Below are 20,404 nucleotides of genomic sequence, written 5' to 3'. Positions count from 1 at the left end.
AGACAGAGAGAGACTGAGAGAGAGAGAGAGAGAGAGAGAGAGAGAGAGAGAGAGAGAAAGCGAATGAATAAATAAGTGATTGAGTGAGCGAGTAAGTGTGTGAGTGCTGCCTCAAACAGCCACAGCCTGTCATTTCCCATAATGCAGCAGCACCAAACTTCATGACAGCCACCCACTTACCCCCCACAGCTGTTTGGTCAATGGTAGTAATAAAGGTCTAGCATGTTATTATTCTCCATAGCACGCTGGTCTTATCCTGTTACCCGGTCAAACAATGAACTGCCACTTCCACCTCCATTCACTGCCCTCTTTCTCACTGACATCATCAAAATACTTTCTTCAATAGACCGCCAGCTCCGCAGCTCCAGTATCACATTTATGAGGGGAACACTAAGGCAAAACAGTGCATGAGCACATAAACAGATACATCATTTGCACGCAAAACACCACTATTTTTTGGCAATAATATTCATGATAATATTTGTTTAACCACAGAAAGTAGAAGTAAATAGATCCATAATGTGCAAGCCAAAGCAAGCCACTTTTTTCACAAACTCTATGTGTTACAGCTAACCTGAACTTAACAGTGTCTTGAAGAAAGCTCTGTGGAGAAACACAGCACCAGAAATAAAAAAAAAAAAGAATAAATCAGGCGATTAACCAAAGATTCAATGTTTCCATATAGAACCATTTTTAGAACTTTTATTCTAAATCAGTGAAATTCTATTTTCATTTTCTTTTGACAGTAGATGTTGGAAATCAGCTTTACAGATCAGCTTTTCCAGATGTACTGTATATCTGTAGATGCATAATGAGCGATCCAGATGTGATGAGGAAAAAGTCCCTGTGATGACATAAATAAGACATTGATGGGACCTTTGTTTTCTTGGGAAGCAATGGGATATTGGAATTACAAGTCGTTGTAGTATAAAGATGTTGAGAAGAAAATACAGTACTAAGTGTATTAAAAAGGTATATAATATAGCTGAGTTCTGAAGTACACATCTACAGCATCTCTGTGAGCTTATCCAATGAACAACTGGTCAAGATACCATATAATAAACAAGAGCCAAGTACACATTTACATTTATGATATTTGCCAGATGCTATTATCTAGAATGACTTTGATTATTAGGTCAAAAGGGAATTGTTTTTTAAGTAAGTAATTAGGTAATGTACATACTGAAAGTTCAATCCTCCAAAAAAGTACCAGATTCTGGGTTACTGATTGGATGGTTGGGGTTCAAGCCCCAGGATTGCCAAACTGTCACTTTTGGGGGCCCCTGAGCAAGGCCCTTAATCCTCAGTGGTTCAGGGTACTGTAACATGACTGACCCTGCACTCTGGCTCCAGACCTGAAAATTTCTGGGTTATGTTTATGACGAATATCACTATGCTGTAAAGTGCATGTGACAAGTATAAATCACCTTTACCTATAAATGCTTTTAGACAGCTAAAGGTTCTGAATACTGCAGATGTTGATTTTTATTTAAAGGGAACAGAGTTTTTCCATGTTACCAAGTGTTTTTGAGGTTAAATAGACAAAGAGTTGGAGTTGTTATTATAAAGTTGCTTGTTTTTGGTTGAACGGATCACTTGACTGCATCACATGGCCAAAAATACACACTTGTTTTAAAATATCTCGACTTTCTCAAGTCCACACTACAATGTGAACATTTTCAAATGTATTTACTTAAAAGAGCATTCTAAGAAGACTAAGAAGAACAACACATTTTCTCCAGGTAAAAACGCCATCTCTGGATGTGCACAGAATGCCAAAATGTAGAGAAACAAATGAATATTAAAATGTATCTAACTTAATATTTGTGTTGCCTATGAAAAAGAGACACACTAATATTAGCAACTACCATACTTACTTTATTAATTATTTATCCCCTTTATCCCTGCTGAGCCTGCAGTGGGACGTGTTAAGCTTTTTGATTCCTTTGGGTAGCATCTTTTAGACCAGGCCCAGGTTTTTGAGGTAAAGTTCTTGAAATATGTTTCTAAGCTAATAAAAGCCTTTTGAACTAAAGACTTTGTGGTAAGATTCTTGAGGTAAAAGTTCTGAGGTAGCATTATTGAAGTTATTTTATTGAAGTGCCTGAAGTAAACTTTCTGACATGGGGTTATGTTTCATAGCTAAAATTCGTGAGGTAATGTTCAAGAGGTAAAGTTTCTCAAAATGTTAATTTAATATACATTAAGTCTAAACGATGTAACCTATTTGGTTTGTTTAAAATGCAGTAATAAATGTAAATGTACTGTATTCTACTCACCTATTTAATAATTATATCAAATTCTCAACCACTTCAGACAGCATTGCTAGATCTCATGGCCATTGCTAGGACAGTCTATCCTCTGATATAGCCTGTTACTGATTTTGGCCAGAAATCAGAAATGTTGAAACCGATGGTGATATGCTTTATTCTGCTTAAATCAACCACCTTCTAGCATTCAAAACCATAGAGAAGAACAGGGTTGAGGTTGCTCTTGTACAGCTTTACTAATTTAAGCATATTAACAATAGTTTGAGATAAATTAAACAACAGCTTTTAAAACTATCTCCAAATGATGATCTCTCAAATTAAGTGACCCTGCCCTTGGAGTAGGAGGGGGTGTTTGGGGGCCGACTGTAGGGGAATAGAGAGTGGAGAAGGAAGGATCTGGGAGATTTCATGAACACCTCTCCCTCCATTTCACTGCTGGTGTGAAAGTGTGGAGATTCCTGATCGCAAGCTTTCTGATGACAGGTATTTTCCAGACCTGGACCACCACAGTCACAGCTACAGGGAATGTTACCAGGTTTCCCCTGCTGTATCTGTGAAGGAATAGCTGATCACATAACTGATCTGGAGCCTGTGCATAGCTGTCGTGCCCAGCTCGTGGGCTGATAACACTAGCTGAACCCATGTCGTCACCTTCAGCTAAAGATTTTGCAGAATCTCAGAGTACAGGAGGAGGGCAGAAGTTTTAGAGGGTCAAGTATGTGTGCTAGTGCTTTTCAGCAGCTCACACCACTGATAAAGGCTGAAAGCCCAAACCAATATGTGTTCAGTTAAAAGCACTGGAATTATAATGAAAATATTATCATTGTGAGTATGTATAAAGAATATGACATTTTCTTAAGAACTATCTGCTGAACTAGCTGAACAACAAAAAGTTAAGGCTTACTGGAAAGACATCAACACTAATGTATTTGATAATGCATTTTCATGTAGCTTCAGGAAAATGCAGGATTTTAGGACCAATTTGTCAACTAATATAACCTATTTATTTGGTATAATTAATTCATATAAAATTGTAAATTACTTTTTTCACACTGACCTTAAAAAATCTTATGACCTCACATTATTTCGGCTAAATTGACGAATTTTTGTTTTATTAATGGCCCCGCTAATGTTTATGAAGTATAGATGTTCAAGTAAAGTGTCTTTGCTGCAGGTCTTGAAAACAGGTTTCTGAGGTAAATTTTTTGTTTGTGTCAGCTAAATGAGATTCAGTCGAGAAAAAATATAATGTAGGTACATGCATTAACAGAGATAAGAAAAAATCTTGTATACAACCAACCTACTGACCGAAAGTTTTTTATGATGTTTCAAAGATAAAGTTGAGGTAAAATTGCTAAAAAAGTCTGAGATTATTTCATAATCTTTAGTACATAAAGTACAATTTTTGTATCAAAGTTTTTGAAGTATGTTTTTTGAAATAAAGTATTCTTGTATTCAGTATTCAAGTATTTATTTTCATTTTAACTGTTTAAAAAATAAGGGAAATTTATTTCTAAATATACCTAAACTACTAAACTGGACTTGTGATGAAAACATTGACTCCCTACATCTAACCTTCATTATGTTCCCTAGAACAACACAGTTGAGCTCTTTACAACACCACCCAGTGTTGTTTATCAACGGTTTACCATATCAGTGTTATGGCGCTGCTGAGTCTTGCTCTGATAACTGGAAGTTTCCTGGGCAGATGAAATAATGTGAAGGCCTCACCCAAGGAGAGCTCCTAAGACTGGGATGCTGTTGTCTGGAGGCCACGAGCCATGTTTTTCATCAAAGGATGTTTGGGCACGGTCAAATGTGCACGTGCCGATATTTTGGAAATATACTTCACCTTGTACTCAGGTTATAGAACACACGTTCATTGAAGAGGAAGTTTACATAAACATATTTTGTTAGAAATATTTAGCAATCTGTATCACGTGTTCTGTACCAAGATTTTATATTGTTATCTTTTGTTAAATACATTTCTTAGCATTACAATACCCAGCATGAATCACACATTTGGAAATTCTTACCACATTATCCTGATTGCCACATTTGTAGTTTAGTTAATTAAATATTTTGTTTAAAATGTTAAGATTTACTTTAGAAGGTATTTTTCCTATATTCAAATCTGTGTCAAGAACTGAATTTTAAATTTCTTTACAATTATTTTCAAAATGTAGATGCAATAAATTTTTCTTCGATATGCAGTGCAGGGTTGAAGAGTGGGCAGCATTGTCATGTCACGTGTCCTGGGTTGGTTCCTGAGCTTGACTTGCATTCAATATGGAGTTTTTCACATCTCCCCATGTCCACATTGGTGTCCTTTAGGTTCTCCAGGTATCGAACTGCCCACACTAAAGTGCAACAAAGCTTCATAGCATTTTGCAATGGATTTGGCATTCCATCCATAATGTATACCTGTCTCACACCCACTGTTCTTGGGATAGACAGTGGATCCACTGCCACCCTGAAAAGGATTACTGAAAGTGAAAGAAAGTAAATGAACACAGGCTTTAACAAAACTATCATAATGTGGTGGTGTGGGTGTAGGATATGAAATGATAGAGGCAGTATTAAATATTCTCACTTAGTCACTTAGGTATACAAAAGAATCCCAGCACATAGATTATTTATAAATGGTAGAGATAGAATCACAGTGAATACTCTCTCTCCCAGTCAAAATGACCTTGTTGTGGCATGACGTTAAAAAGATGGTTCATGCTCGAAAACCCTCCAAGGTGGCTGAATTACAACAATTCTGCATAGATGAGTGGACCAGTGGATTTTGTTTTCCCTCAATAATACAAACTGCATGTTGTGTTCACTTGTGTTATCTTTTACTAACATTTAAATTAGTTTGATGATCTGAAACATTAAAGTGTGACAAACATGAAAAAAAAAAAATCAGGAATGAGGCAAACACTTTTTCACACCACTGTATATCTCAGATTAGTAGCTACAGAAGATCTGCTCCTGGTTTATCTTAGGTAAAAGTGTCATGTTTATTTAGTTTGGGTGTTTCTGAGTAATGTGGAGCACAGATGTCGACAGCTTCTAAACCCTCATTTAGTTTGATGTCCTTTGCAGAGGAGATGAGACATGGCTGTTGGTTGCGTTGACCAGTGCCACGTGCACACGTGCACATATCTTTCCCAGACTGTATCCAGGGCACTTTATGTGCGTCCAATGACTTCCTCCCTCTTGGCTGATAATGACTTTAACACGTTTACTTCTAGCCATGGGTGTCCAGAGCAGCTGTAGTGTGGAGGCGCGAGAGCAGACAGACACTAATCCAGCTTCTGCTTATCCCATATATAGTCGACTGGCCAAAGTATTAGTTTTGCACAGAAGCTACAAAAGCTAATATTAAAAATCTATAAAATATATAAGGAAATCTTATATCCTCTAGCTTAATGTTGGGCCAACTGTATCTCATTACCTTCATTTCTCATGTCCTTCATTTCAAATGAATTAAAACACATTTAGTTTTATTATTATTATTATTATTATTATTATTATTATTATTATTAATAAATATAGATGTAAAAGGTTTCTATGTACATGCTAATTTTTTTTTTTTATATTTCAATTACAACATGATTTTTCTCCAATGAATGAAGAGGAGGGGTGGGACTACAGCTTTGATATTATTGTGACAACGGTGTGAGTTAATGTGGTGGGAAAACCAACGAACATAAAGGAAACATTTCTTTTGAGTCCATGTTGACATGGTTACATAATGCAATTCAAGCCAAATTTTGCGGGTGCATGTTTTTGCATTTTTTCATACATCTCCTGTTTGAACCCTATCCCAAAGGGGCATTACTGAATTCAAATTGAAAAGACCAATGAAGAATATCAACCTCATTGTCATATTCATGTAACTAGTTTGAGATGACTTTTGATTTGTGACATTATGCATTGTCTTGCTTTACCATTGTAGCTGTTGAATGTTAGCACATGGTTAGCATAGCATTTAATGTGATGAGTTGCATTGGTAAAAGAGTAACAATATTGCCAACTAAAAAAGCTGGACTACTTATATAAAAGCAGTGGACAGTCACAAAGATACTCGTTACTGTACTTAAGTAGGTTTTGTACTTTACTGAAGTATTTCCATTTGGAGAGACATTAAATTCAATACACTTCAAAATCAAATATCTTTTTACTCAACTACATTTTGTGAAATCAGTTGCTCAAGCAAGCCACCAATCAGGGTCGAGCGCACACTCTGTTTTGAACTTGTTTTGATTGCCATTTGGTGGCATTTACTTATCACCAACATACAGTTCAGCGTCAGTTCAACAGCAAGCAGAACATTTAAACTTTTTAGCAGACTCTAACTTGCCACAACACCAGTGGCCTTATCTTTACGATTTTTTTTAAGTAGTTGGAAAGAAAGTTTCAGGCTCATGGTAATTTTATTGACTAATTAATATCATTCTATTAATATATTGGTGTGTTAAGAGTAACATTACAGTCTTTTAACATAAATTGAGTTGATTAAGGTCTATTTAAGTACATTTGAAGGCAAATACTTTTGTATTTTGACTCAAGTGAAAGTTTGAGGGGAGCATTTTTACTTTTACAGAAGTTATATTTTGCCTTGTGTATCTCTACTTAAACTTTAACTGATAGTAATAGTAAAACACGATGTGGTCTTCTGTTTTATCCCATCCACCTCAAGTTTTGACCTGTTGTGCATTCTGAAAAATGCTTTTCTGCTCACCACAATTGTACAGAGTGAACTTACCTGATGTTGTGAAAAGCGCTATAGAAATAAACTTGACTTTACTTGATGCTAAACTAATAGTTCTAACCTTTTGTTGCTTAGTTTATTGTTTTTTACATGGTTTATGTTTATTGTCCTACAATACAATTTGATATTGTACAAGTGGTTGAGGTGGGTGTGAGGGGGCAGGGTTGTGGATTTACTAACTTTGCTTTAAATTGTGTTTGTTAGCATTCTATTAAAACAGCATGATTTCACATCTCTGATCTGGAAAAAAAAGGAACTTGATTATTATGGATAAAAAATAAGAGGAAAATAGACTCATCAACAACTTTTAAACAGCTTTGAAAGAAAGCATGTGAGCTCGGCTGGTGGCCGCACACCACATACAATGTGTGTATTATTGGGAGGGGGGATTTGGGGGTGTGCTTGAACAATGAGCGCTGTATGCATAGAATGGAAATCCAAGGCTTCCGTAAGCTTATGTATCCTGACAGGAAGCTTAGGTCCTAGGAACAGGAAATAGAAAAGGACACCTGTCTTGTATGTAAATCTCTTTTTTATTTGGTTATTTAGTCTATGAGTATGATCTGTAAACCTTGCATTGAAAGCACACATCCATATTAATGTAGCATTATGCACTGTTCGGTATTTCTCCAAAAAAAAAATATTTCAAAAACACTTTGCAGCCATGCAGCAGCGGATGAGATTAGCTGGACCGTAATCTTACGGCAAAGCTGAGAATGGCAGGAAGGGCCCTATTATTCTAAGCCATTCTGTGCAGTGGTGAGCCGTGCGACGCCTGGAGCCCGTCTGCCATGTTCTCGCTCGCCAGGATATCCGACTCGCGACCACCGCTCCCACTCAACGCCAAATATTTCACTCCTGAGACGGACGGCGCTTCCTGATATAGGATGCACTCGCTTGTCTCTGTGTGACCTCAAACACTAATAAAGGGCCTATAATACGTCCCGGGAGTCAAGAGGTGCTGAATCTGGTGGCCCAAGCTATTGTGAGGCTCCTGCTTACTGGAAAAACAAAAAAATGGAAAACCGTTTGGTCTCTGAGCTCCTGGACAACAATAAGAAAAACCTGAGTCTGTTTGTTTCAAGAGAGGCTGTTGTTTCAGCGAGTGTAAGGAAAACTCTTTTTGTGCATGCTCATATGCCGATGGAAACAATTACTTCCTTGGATGATGTCACACTATGAGCTTGTGCTATTGGAAGCAATCAAAAGGGTCGACATTTGCTAAATGAGTTCAGGATGACCGTCCACAGTGTACATTTCTGTATATCTAAATATTATACATTCACATTGTGTAAAAAATCATGACTTTGATACGCTATTGCTAATTTTTTGGTGCAAAACTGATACGCTAACTGCTACGATATTTAACAGTTAGCTGAACCATAGCGTTTTTGCCTGCTGCAGCCCTCTGTATCTACATTTTACCTTAAAATTTTATTAAAATAATGTCATCTGTGAATTCATGTAAAGGCTGATGCTCACATTATAGAAAATGGTCCTGTTAGCAGAACACATTCACCTCTATGAAATATCTAAAATGTACTGTATTTCTTAAGTCACACATTACACAATGAATATTCTGAAGATCATGGAAGAAACATTGTATATATTTCCAATGTTTTATCATTATTTTAAATGATATTGTGACAGTAACTGGCCAAGTCATATTCAAGGTAAAGCCTGTTACTGCGATTATAGGTAGATTGAATGTAAACTTTTAGTTAAAAATAATTGCCAGTCAATGTACAGGATGACTTTAATTTGTTTATTCCTTTAGTACGAATGCTAGTTAAACACATTTTGGTTAGTTCTATTTTATTAAAAACCCTAAGTTTTACTTTTACGAGTTACAGGGGCTAAATGGAACCTTAAAAACCCTTTTAACTCTTCAATGATTTTATTGTAAGATAATAAACAGTTATAAATTTATTGTTGCTTTTTAAACACACATTGCAGACCATAGGCAGAGGAAACTGGTGTCTGGGCAACACTCGGTTGCCACGAAGCAGTTAATTTTGTAGAAGCAAAGGCCACTTTGCGAGTGACTGAGGGCAGCCTTGTGTTAGAAGGGAGGGCTCGAGACCGTGGCCGCTGCTGTTGTTTTCATTGTGTGCTCTGGACGCGGAGAGGACAAAAAAACAATAATGCATGTAATGCTGATTTTGGAACTTATCCACACAGCTTTTCCCAGACTGGCCAGCCTTGGGAACGGCTGATAGCGTGGCACACCAGGGCCAGGCGTCTCTCACTAGGCACTGGGGCCGAGTCGGTCGCCTGCACACGGCAACTATGTACGGGATGAAAGGAATCCTTCCTCCTTCCTGGGAAAAGAAAAGACACACACACACACACACACACACACACACACACACACACACACACAAGCGCAGAGAATGAACCTTCATGCTGAGCCGTCTTGTAAGGCCGGAGCCACTCTGAATCATGCTCTAATTATTCCCAAAGTGCACAGCAGTGTATTCTCTGCTGGGGGTTTAATCTTTGCTGCACACTCATGTCCTTCCACTAATATGTTATTATTTTTAGGGGACCAGGATGGAGTGACAAAAGGCAGATAAAAGAAAAAAACAAGCACTGCAATTCATTAATTAGTATTCATTTCATTCTTTATTTGTACAGAGTCTTTAACAATAGACATTGTCACAGCTTAAAGAAATCAGGATGTAGATATAGATCCCAGAGACAGTGCAAAGGAAAACTGCCCTGAGAGGACATCTGGAAGAAGAAGGCTGGAGAGGAGCCAGATTTAATAGTGGGCTTGTCCTTTTCATGCTCTCATGTGTGCTCTTAAGGAGGAAGGTGCCATTTGCCCTCTCCTGCATACACAAGTTCACAGATGCCCATGATCAGCTAGTGTCACTGTGACTGACAGGCGAGACAGAGTATGCCAGCTTTCTCATTCACATACTGTACAATGACCAATATTGCTCCCGTACTTCAGATGACTACAGATGGCTGTGAAAGGGTTTTTTTGTTTGTTTGTTTTGGATTATTACCATACTTTGACCACCATTGCTCACTTTAATGCAGCCATAAGACATTTTGGTCCTGATCTAGACTGCAGGAGAAGGTGGTAGCTCAGTGGTTAAGGCATTGGACTTGGGATCAGAAGGTTACAGGTTCAAATATCACCAAGCTGCCACTGCTGGGCCCTTGAGCAAGGCCCTTAATCTTCCTCTGTTCGGTTGTAAGTCACTCTGGATGACGGCGTCTGCTATATGCCATAAATATAAATTTTGTAAATTGCAAGCATTAAACGTATTGCCAGTTATTCTTAGCTAAAGCTAGAACTTCTGGAAAAAAAAATAAAAATGCAGTTAACAACAAATTATTCTCTCCATAAAACATGAACTGGGAGTTGAGACACTGCCTGTGGATGCCGGTGGTTCACTTCTCTTGTTTTCAGACCGGATTTTATTTATTATAATTTATTATTATTATTATTATTATTATTATTATTATTATTATTATTATTATTGATGTTAGTGTAGTTTTTCCTATTTAAAATAAACCTCCAAATCTAACTTTAATGTACAGCAAGTATTGAGGGCTGAAAACTGTTTCAAACAAAATGGACTCAAGTCCATTAAAGTCCTCTCACATTACAATTTAATACTACAAGTTCTGTAGCATCACTGTGCTTAATTCATAGCCTCATACGTCGTAAAATAAATAAATAAATAGACTTACCGTGGGACACCTCCATCAGCAAGGGAAAATGAGGGAAACTCCGGGGTGCGTAAAGCTGCTTTAATTAGCTGGTGAGTTCACACACACCTGGAAAAGAGCTGTGCTATGAGAGGCTGCTGACAGGATGACGGGCAGAGAGCCAGGGGCATGGGGTCAAGCCGGACCCATAAAATCTCAGTATAAAGCTTCACCTGGTCACAGTGATGACAGAACGGAAAGAAGCAAGAAGTAATAAGCACTCCAGTGAGTCTGCATTCATTGAGATATAAAAAAAAAGTGGCAAAAGGTTATTATTATTATTATTATTATTATTATTATTATTATTATTATCCCAATATTTATAAAAAAAATGGAATGCTGTTATTGTTAATAAAAAAAAATAATAATAAATTAACCTTTTTGTGTTCCGCTTGAAATAAATATATAATATAAACAAATAAACAAAAAAAATTATTTCTTTTTTTATTCTTTTACAATACAATACAATACAATAAATGAACGCTGTACATGAACTTAGCCGAATAAAAATCAGAACATTGCTGACATGGAGAACTTTTCTGCTAGGCAATTTCTCTAAAGTACTTTTTCAGTGCCAGTGTTTTCCACCACGGGAAAGTCAAAAGAGGATTTTACACTGTGTAGCTTCAAGACAGAGTGAATGACAGATAATTCCCAGCATTACATTTGTAGTATAAATACATGTATAGCGTGTTTAAAAAAAAAAAATTGAAATACTGTTTAATAAGAAGAATAAAAAAATTCAGGATAGTATTATCTGTTATAGAAAAATAATGTACATTGTGAAAAACATCCCAATAACCCATCAATGATTTTTCTTCCTAAATCACCACACCCTGTTGTGTTTTATTCATCCATTTACATTACTAGAAAGGATTGCTAGCTACCATATATAAATGTACTGTATATAAGATAGATTTCCAGCATCCATATTGTTTTATTCCATCATGCATCTTCAGAGTTTTTGTTTCGGACCATACGGTAGCCAAAGCATAAACAAAACACCTTTCCAGGCAACTGAATTACTAAATAATAGTCTCTCTATTCTGAAATGCCAAGTGTAAATCTGGGCATAAATAGTGGACCCCTGGCAGTTACTGTATGGAGCATGGCAGAATTATTGTCCATGGTACTTGCTGGAGCCTGTTTAGCTGAAACATCATTCTTTTCAGACCAGGCAGCTGATTGAGGGGGCTGTGGCAGCCAAATCCGTTGGAGACCTTTTTGTGTTGAAAACTTGCTTTTGCAGACAAATCCTATAACTGTCACACTGCACACTTCACATGCCCAGTGTTCTCTATGTCGGCTGTGTTTTTGTCTCGTAATGGAAAAAATGGTTGGTTCATTTTATAGCAATAATGACAATTTCGTTTCTCTTTGTAAAGAATCAGTGATATGCGTTCGAATGTGCTTTTGTCATCTAAAACCGAAGCGAAAGCGTGTACTGGCGAACTTGTTTGAAGAGTTTTATTTCTTCTAAAAAGTTGTTTTAATCGTGTTAATTTTGCCGTACTTATATATACCGAAAATTGTCGTATAAAGAGATGTTTTTGTCCAAGTGAAAATGAAATACGTTGCCTATCCCTTTTGTATACAATTATGTACTTTCTCTGAAACAATCCAAACCACTAAGCTGTGAAAAATTAACGTGAGAAAGGTCAAATGCTGCCCCAGTTCACAATGGTAGCTGGGCATTTCCCTGGTTTTATGTCATGTTGGTTCAATTGGGCATAGAGCAAACACAAACAGTGCGGAGAATACGGTGGCGAGCGGGCGCCTCACGGCTGGCAGCGAGATCCCGGCGGCCCCTGACGGCCCTCGCTGTGACTTCTCTCACATGGTGATTGGGTTTCAGTGTTGCACCGAGCTGTGGGAACAGAGCCTGTTACACTGGCAGGATGCCTGGGCGAGTGTGTTACACTCCACCAGGACGAAAGCACATGACAGAAGAGTGTGTGTGTGTGTGTGTGTGTGTGTGTGTGTGTGTGTGTGTGTGTGTGTGTGTGTGTGGAGAAAGGAGGGAGTGTGTGTGCCCCCAGACAATGTCCTGTTAACCCAGGAAACCGCTTATTGAGCTGGAGTCTCCAGTATGTGCTTCTGTGGGTACGTGTGTTAATTTGTGAGCATTGTTTGTTCATTTATTCACTAAAGAACAAAAAAAGAGGGATTATGCCAGACTTGTTTTGTTTTTCAACTGATGTTTATTTTAATCCTATGTAGAAGGCTTGATTGTGATAAGTATTTCATATTTTGATCAATTTCACATCTCTAGTACTTCAATACTGCATTTTATGTATAAAGTTTTACCCAGAATTACTAAAACTAAGAAAGTTTCTTTTTTTTTTTTTACTTTTACATTTAAATAAAAGTGACTTTGCTCTGCCTGGGAAGAATGACAATATGGGGTATTTTAACTAAAACTAGCATAAAGAATTTATTTTTATTTTTTAATTATTATTCTATACTGATGCACATTTTTCACATTGAGTTTCAATTGCCAATTGTGAAAACCTTTTCTTAAATGATTGATTCTTAAAAGTAGTTATTTAAGTGTGTATTGTAGCTGTATAATGTGGTGCACTGGATGGTAATAATGAGGCATTTTCAATGCATTTTTGCAAAAGTTCTCAGACATCAAATGAAAAGGCTTGTTGTTCCTCCACAAATTTTCCTCCAAAAAAAGATTATGCGTGTGCAAAATGCATTGCAAAAAAAAAAAGGTAAACACAATACCACTGCAGCACTGACCAGTACAGAAGAATGAATTTATTTAGAATGAATAATAAATCTGTGCATGTAACACTGAATTGTTTTAACATCAATGTGTGCAAAATAGCAATTATGAATAAAGAGATGCATGTGTTACACATTTAATTACATTTTAGAGCAATTTTCTCAGCCACATTCATATTTCCATTTCATTTATTTCATATAACGAAAAGCTTCGCGATCGTTGATTGATATCGTAAAATGAAATGTATAAATTGTGGAGATGTCTGTGGATTAAATAGCTGTTTTTTGGACATCGTAAGGAAAGGGCATAATGAACCATTTATACTTTTGTGTTTTCTTTCCTGTAGAACTTGCACAAAAACACACAATGTGCCTTCATTTCAAATCCCATAGGAAACTGTAATGCATGAAAAAAAAAGTGCACGAATATGCACAGAAAACCAGGAGTTTCTAAAGTTGATATTGATGCTTCTAATAGAGACGATTTCTGTGGTTGTTTATTGGGTTTATTGCTTAAATAATGCCTGCATCTCACTGCATGAGATTTCTAAATAATATTGATGGGGTGAGGTGGACAGAATCAGAGACACCACCGAAGACCAAGGTGTGAAATGCACGACTCATCACTGGTATTAATGCCCATTTCTTGCACGTTCTGTTTAGTTTATTGCTGATGTATAGCAGAGACAGGGCCTTGGAACACGGCTTGGTGTCCATCAGGGTATCCTGAATCTTGATACTTGACTCTTTGTCCTTCTGCTGCTCTTATGATGTGGGCGTGTCCTAAAAGCGGGGTAGTGGGCGTGTCCAGTAAGGGATGTGGGCGTGTCAGGAAAGCGCCCCGAGGCTCGAGCGCTCCGTGGGAAAAAGAACCCCGGAGGCGCGCGCGAGAGCGAGAGAGAGAGAGAGAGAAACAGGGAGAAGAATTGAGAAAGAGGCGCGCGCGCGCCACGAAACCAGCTGTGCGCACAACGCTCGCGCTTCGAATCCGCACTTGGAAGACCGAAGGCTCGCGCCGACATGAAGCGTCCCTGCGAGGACACCACGTCCGACAGTGACATGGACGAGACCATTGACGTGGGCAGTGAGAATAATTACCCCGCGTAAGTACAGTATTTATATACAAAGTATACTTTAAATATATATAAATCTTGAATGATAAACTATGCAAAAAAAAATATGCAAAAGTATATATATATACTTTTCATATACTTTTGCATAGCTTCATATACAAGATTTTTGGAAGAGTATTATTGTGCAACAGTTTACACAATCCTTTACATGACATCATTCCTCTATTCCTCTGCTTATAAAAAAAAAGTTAGGAATTTTTTTTGTATGTTTGTGGACAAGGGCTGGAAATTGTGGGAAATTGTCCCGATTCTCTAAGGCATTTCTATGAAACACATTATGCATCATAATACATTGATTGTAAACATTTAGCAGTGTATTTTATTGTGGCATTTTACATTGCAATTTATACTATAGAAAATATATCATGCTAAAAATAATAGCAATTTGCTATTCAAAAGATACATTTTCTTGCAAGTATCTTGTAATTATTCAAATTAAAATGCAATTCTAAAGGCATCAAAGTGTCAAATCAAATCAATCAAATCGAATCTAATTTAATTTGTCACATACACATATACACAGAGTACGGCATGCAGTGAAATGCTTTATGAAACACATTATGCATCATAATACATTGATCGTAAATGGTATTTTATTGTGGCATTTTACATTAAAATTTATACTATACAAAATATATAATGCTAAAAGTGTCTATAGTATTTAGAAGAAATATCGTTTGACATTCTCGACCTCGAATCATAACATAAGGGTGTCAACACTTTTAAACCAGAGTCGAATTAATGCTGTGCGAATTAAATTAATATTGTAAGTGCTGTTCGGAATCAAGGGTCAATTCAACTGTAGGTTTTCACAACCTGAGAATTAATTCGAAGGTTAAACACTTGTAGATGAACACTACGGGTGATAATGTAACACTGTAAGGCTGAACTAATGTAAATTAAATGAAGCTTTATTGTCATTGTGCAGAGTACAAGTGTAGAGCCAATGAAATGCAGTGTGATGTAAATGTGTTAATATAAAACGTAAATGTAATTTAACACTATAAATGTTAGTTCTATTGTGCTGTGTTTAGGAAGAGATGGTAGTTCAGTGGTTACTGATCGGAAGGTTGGGGGTTCAAGCCCCATTATCATCACTCTTGGGACTTTGAGCAAGGCCCTTTAACCCTCTGTGCTCCAAGGGCTTTGACCCCCAGCTTCCTAATTCCTAATTTCCTGGAATATGAGATAAAAAAATGTCACTGTCCTGTAATGTACATGTGACAAATAAACCTGCTTTAGTAACTTATAAAGTTACTCTGGATTTCATTACACTTTTGATGATCAATGATACCTAATAGAATTGGGTTCAGGAGCTGCCTTGCATAATATACAAGAACATCGTAGAATTAAAAAAATTTGCACTCGTGAACATTAAACGTTTCAGGATGCTGATATTCAAAAACAGCGATATGATTGTCACTCGAAACCATTTCCATGTCTCTCATTACAGCCAAAGCAGCAGCTCTTTTCTGAGATGTGCTTCGCCCACCACCACCTCGCAGGTCATGGCCCGGAAAAAACGCAGAGGGGTGAGCAACACAGCATCGGCATGAACGTTCGAAGGAAAGAAATATACAGAAAAAGTAAAATGTTTACAATAAACCGCTGATTTATTATTGCAGATCATCGAGAAGCGACGGAGAGACCGGATCAATAACAGTTTGTCGGAGTTGCGTCGCCTGGTGCCTACTGCTTTCGAGAAGCAGGTGAGTGTAAACGTAGTGATTAGATGTGATGTGTGTTTCATGTCGAAAGAAAAATCGCATTTATTTATTTATTTATTTATTTATTTTTAGGGCTCTGCTAAATTAGAGAAGGCTGAAATTTTGCAGATGACTGTAGATCATCTAAAGATGCTTCAGGCTACAGGTGGAAAAGGTAAACTTCCCTTCTTTTTTTCTGTCTCACTCTTTTCTCTCTCTCTCTCTCTGTCTGTGTGTGTGTGTGTGTGTGTGTGTGTGTGTGTTTTGAAACATGAGCGCTCGTCTCCTTTTCGGCTCAGATTAAAGGAGTGGAAGTTGACGCTAATGGCAGGATTGAGCCCGTGGGAAAGCGCAGGCAGGACAAAAGCATCACTTGACCCCGGGCTTGTGTTTGCTTTGATAAACCAGTGGGAGGCAAGCAGGACGTATTCACGAACCCCACCGCTGGGGGTGTGTTTGTGCTTTACAGCAAGTGTAAACCCGCTTCACTGGGGAGACAAAACAAACACACAAACAGTCAGAGTGTTCAGCGCACAGGGGTTCATCTCCATGCATGAGCTGCGGCTTCATTTTCAACTAACTGAAGAGCCATTTGTGGAGGCGTTTAGCATTTAACCCGTGTGTTATGCCATAGTAATGATAATCATTTTATTTAATGATTCTATCATATTTTCAAAAAATTTACGTTTTAAATTAAATAAAGAATAAATCAGCCCACTGATAAAAATCTAGTGATTTAATTATTTAATATCTGATATACACTATATGGCACAAAAGTATGTGGACACACTGACCATAATATGTGCTTTTCTAAACATCACATTTCATTTTTAGTTCCCATTTGCTGTTATAATATAACAGCCAATATAACCTCCGCTCTTCTGAAAAGATGTTCCACTAGATGTTGGAGAGTGCTCATGGAGATTTGAGATTATTCAGACACAAGGGGGTTAGTAGGGTTAAAGTTGTTCACTAAGGTTCTATAAGAGCTCTATTGCGGGCAACTCAAGATCTTCCACTCCAACTCAATTGAAGGGAAAATTGTATGCCACTACATCCAGACATATACAATTGTGTGCATCCAACTTTGTGGAAACAGTTTGGAGAACATTTACACATAGCTGGAAATCAGGTGTCCAACTAGGGAAGTGGTAGCTCAGTAGAATAAGGTGTTGGACTTCTGATCAGAAGGTTGTGAGTTGATATTTCAACACGGTCAAGCTGCCACTGCTGGGCCCTTGAGCAAAGGCCCTTAAAACTCAATGATCAGTGTGTGAGTCACTCTTTATAAGAGTGTCTGCCAAATGCTGTGAGTGCAGTTATTTAAAGATGTAGTCATATAGTTTACCTAAGAATAATTATTTAAGTAAAATATGTAGGATTGATATTAAGACATATTCACAGTAACAGAGTGAAATAAAGATCTAATAAATATATATATTTTAAAGGTGTTAATTCCTCATCCAATTTTCTCTTTTTATTTCTACTCCTATAATTTAATAAGCTCAATTCTTAAAGAAATTAATTATAATAGGAAATCTTGAATCTTTAATCTGGCGATTAAAGAAAATCTAAATACCAAAGGTTAGAACTCTGAAGAATACATTTTTAAACAAAAATAAACAAAACAAAAAAAACCATAAATGTCTTGCATCCTGGTGTGGATTTGATCATGGTGTTGCTTTATGGACAGAAACTGATGACTCAGGGGTTTACCAGTATGGAAGGTGATTCATTTTAGAGTTTAATAATACTGATAAATACAGAGAAAGATTACAGAAGTTGTCCAGAACCGGTGCAAGGAATCCACAACCGATTTGAAAAATCTATAAAAACTGATAAAGATAAAGATTTCAAGATTTTTATTTGTCACAAACATGGATATATTCAGCATTTAACTGAAATTTAAACCCGATGTAATCACGTTACTGTCAGAGTGAAAGTTTAACCACGTTTTCTCTCTTTTTTTCGACAGGTTATTTCGATTTTCATTCCCTGGCCATGGACTTCATGAGCATCGGTTTCCGCGAGTGTCTGACTGAAGTGGCTCGCTACCTGAGCTCAGTAGAAGGACTGGACTCGAGTGACCCTCTGCGTGTTCGTCTCGTATCACACCTCAGCAGCTGTGCCTCTCAGCTCGTCACCTCGTCAATCACACACCACCCTCAGGCCCTACACCCGCTTCACCCTCTGCACCCGCTACCCGCAGCCTTTCTAGCGCACGCCGTACCGTCGCATTCCTCCTCGTCTTCCTCTTCAGAGCCACATCGCTCCTCCTTCTCCCACGCCGGCAGCATAGCACCGCCGCTCTCCACGTCCCTTCTCTCGCTCTCGGCAACGTTCCCTCTGTCGTTCCCAGCCGGATTCCCGCTCTTCGCTCCTGGCATGACATCATCGGCGACTATCAGCCCTTCCATTTCCAGCTCATCCACATCATCAACGTCACAGCAGAGCAGCTCCGGCTCCAGTTCTGCTAAACCATATCGGCCGTGGGGAACTGAAGTGGGAGCCTTCTAAGTGCCGAGACTACGAACTGTAAACGCTGCTCTTTTTTAATAGCCACAATCAATTTCGACAAGTGCCTGGCTGGGCGTCTCTCACTGAAGTAAACCGTACGCAAGAAGGAAACACGGATGCGGATCGTTCTGTTCTGTATGCATCACACATATGGATGATCGATTTGTATTTTCAGTGAAATGGGCCGATCGCTGTTTTTTTTTCTTTTCTTATCTTCACCCTGACATTTCCCACTGGAGAAAAAAGTTCTTTTTTTGTTTCTTACTTTTTTTTTTCCATACAAATGTCACATAAAGGGATAATGCCGTTCTGCGCAATAGCGTGAATGAAATACACTTTATTTCAAATGAGCAAATAAGATCTTAGTTGCGGTTCTTGTGGGATTTGAACTCACAACCTTTCAGTCACTTTGACTGCTGATGTACAACTATCCGACTGAAATATCATGTCTGTGTATAAAGTCCCAGGAAACAGTGCAGAATATTGAAAATGATATATATTTGGTGTAAACAGGCAGGAAAGGTTGGATGAAATGCGCCAATATAGCGTACACGTTTACTTATCACATGTACAGCGAAATTCTTTCTTTGCCAATCCCAGTGATGTTAGGAAGCTGGGCTCAAAACGCAGGTTTAGCTATGATACAGCACAGATACAGATCAGAGGGTTAAGGGCCTTGCTCAAGGGCCCAAGAGTAGCAGCTTGGTGATTCTTGGGGCTCAATCCCCCAATGTTCTGATCAGTGACCAGAACCTTAATCACTGAGATAATAAATATGGAAGGTACAGTTCTGTATTACACACATAATCATCATGAGTACAAAAATTCACTTTTAAAGCAATTTAATGAGGTTAATTATCATTTCTTTCGTTTAGGCATGTTTTCAGCTCTGAGTTTCTCTATTTATATTAATATTATGCAAAATATCTATAATAGATTTCATAACGTGGATTGCATGTACGGATCTGTGTGGGAGGTGCAATCATGATCAGCCACGTGATTGTTTATAGTACAACATCTAGTCTGAACAAACTCCGCCCACTTTATATCTGAGGAGGCATTGTGCCCGTAAATCCAACAAACCCAGATTTCCTGTGACTTTATTCATCAGAACGAGCATCAAAACATTATTTTACATTGTTTGTAAGAAAAACAACAGTAAGCCAAAGGTTTTTTCAGATAATCACAGAACAATGGAGGTGTGAATGAGAGTGTGTGTGAGGAATTAACCACTCAGTCTGTAAATATGTACATGTCTAAGAGTGTAACTAGAGTTTATACTGGAGCTGTATACTGTTATGATGATGCACTTCGGTCACTACTGCCTAAAAAGAGAGAGACGGGATTCTCTCCAACATATTTTTGGCGCTACAGCTCTCACTGTTTGTTGGTGTTGTATGTGGCATTTGCCAGTAAACCACACTACTGTATGTCTTTTTTTTTTTTTTTTTATCCCCATCCTGCTCTCTTAATATGTAACCGTTTTTTTTTTTCTATGCAAAAATGAAAAAAAAAAAAAAGCAGATGTCACCGATTAAAATTCAATCCTTTTTA

At 37.7% G+C, this 20,404-nt stretch overlaps 1 protein-coding gene across 1 annotated transcript; it reads left to right on the top strand.

Moving 5' to 3' along the window:
* Window positions 1-14,359: 14,359 nt before the first annotated feature.
* Window positions 14,360-20,404, top strand: hey2 (hes-related family bHLH transcription factor with YRPW motif 2). Its single transcript, XM_046836968.1, has 5 exons — window positions 14,360-14,597; window positions 16,081-16,159; window positions 16,253-16,336; window positions 16,427-16,508; window positions 18,309-20,404. The coding sequence occupies exons 1-5, from the start codon at window positions 14,515-14,517 to the stop codon at window positions 18,848-18,850; spliced, it is 870 nt and encodes a 289-aa protein (XP_046692924.1). The 5' UTR covers window positions 14,360-14,514; the 3' UTR covers window positions 18,851-20,404.

Source organism: Silurus meridionalis, chromosome 23 (assembly GCF_014805685.1).
Source record: "Silurus meridionalis isolate SWU-2019-XX chromosome 23, ASM1480568v1, whole genome shotgun sequence".
Taxonomy (NCBI): domain Eukaryota; kingdom Metazoa; phylum Chordata; class Actinopteri; order Siluriformes; family Siluridae; genus Silurus; species Silurus meridionalis.
The sequence above is the reverse complement of the archived record's forward strand: the minus strand, read 5'-3'. Positions and strand labels throughout refer to the sequence as shown.

Coding starts and splice junctions, on each gene's coding strand:
- hey2 (XM_046836968.1), top strand. CDS start 14,515: ATGAAGCGTCCCTGCGAGGACACCACGTCCGACAGTGACATGGACGAG. Junction 14,598..16,080: donor AGTGAGAATAATTACCCCGC/GTAAGTACAGTA, acceptor CTCTCATTACAG/CCAAAGCAGCAGCTCTTTTC. Junction 16,337..16,426: donor CTACTGCTTTCGAGAAGCAG/GTGAGTGTAAAC, acceptor ATTTATTTTTAG/GGCTCTGCTAAATTAGAGAA.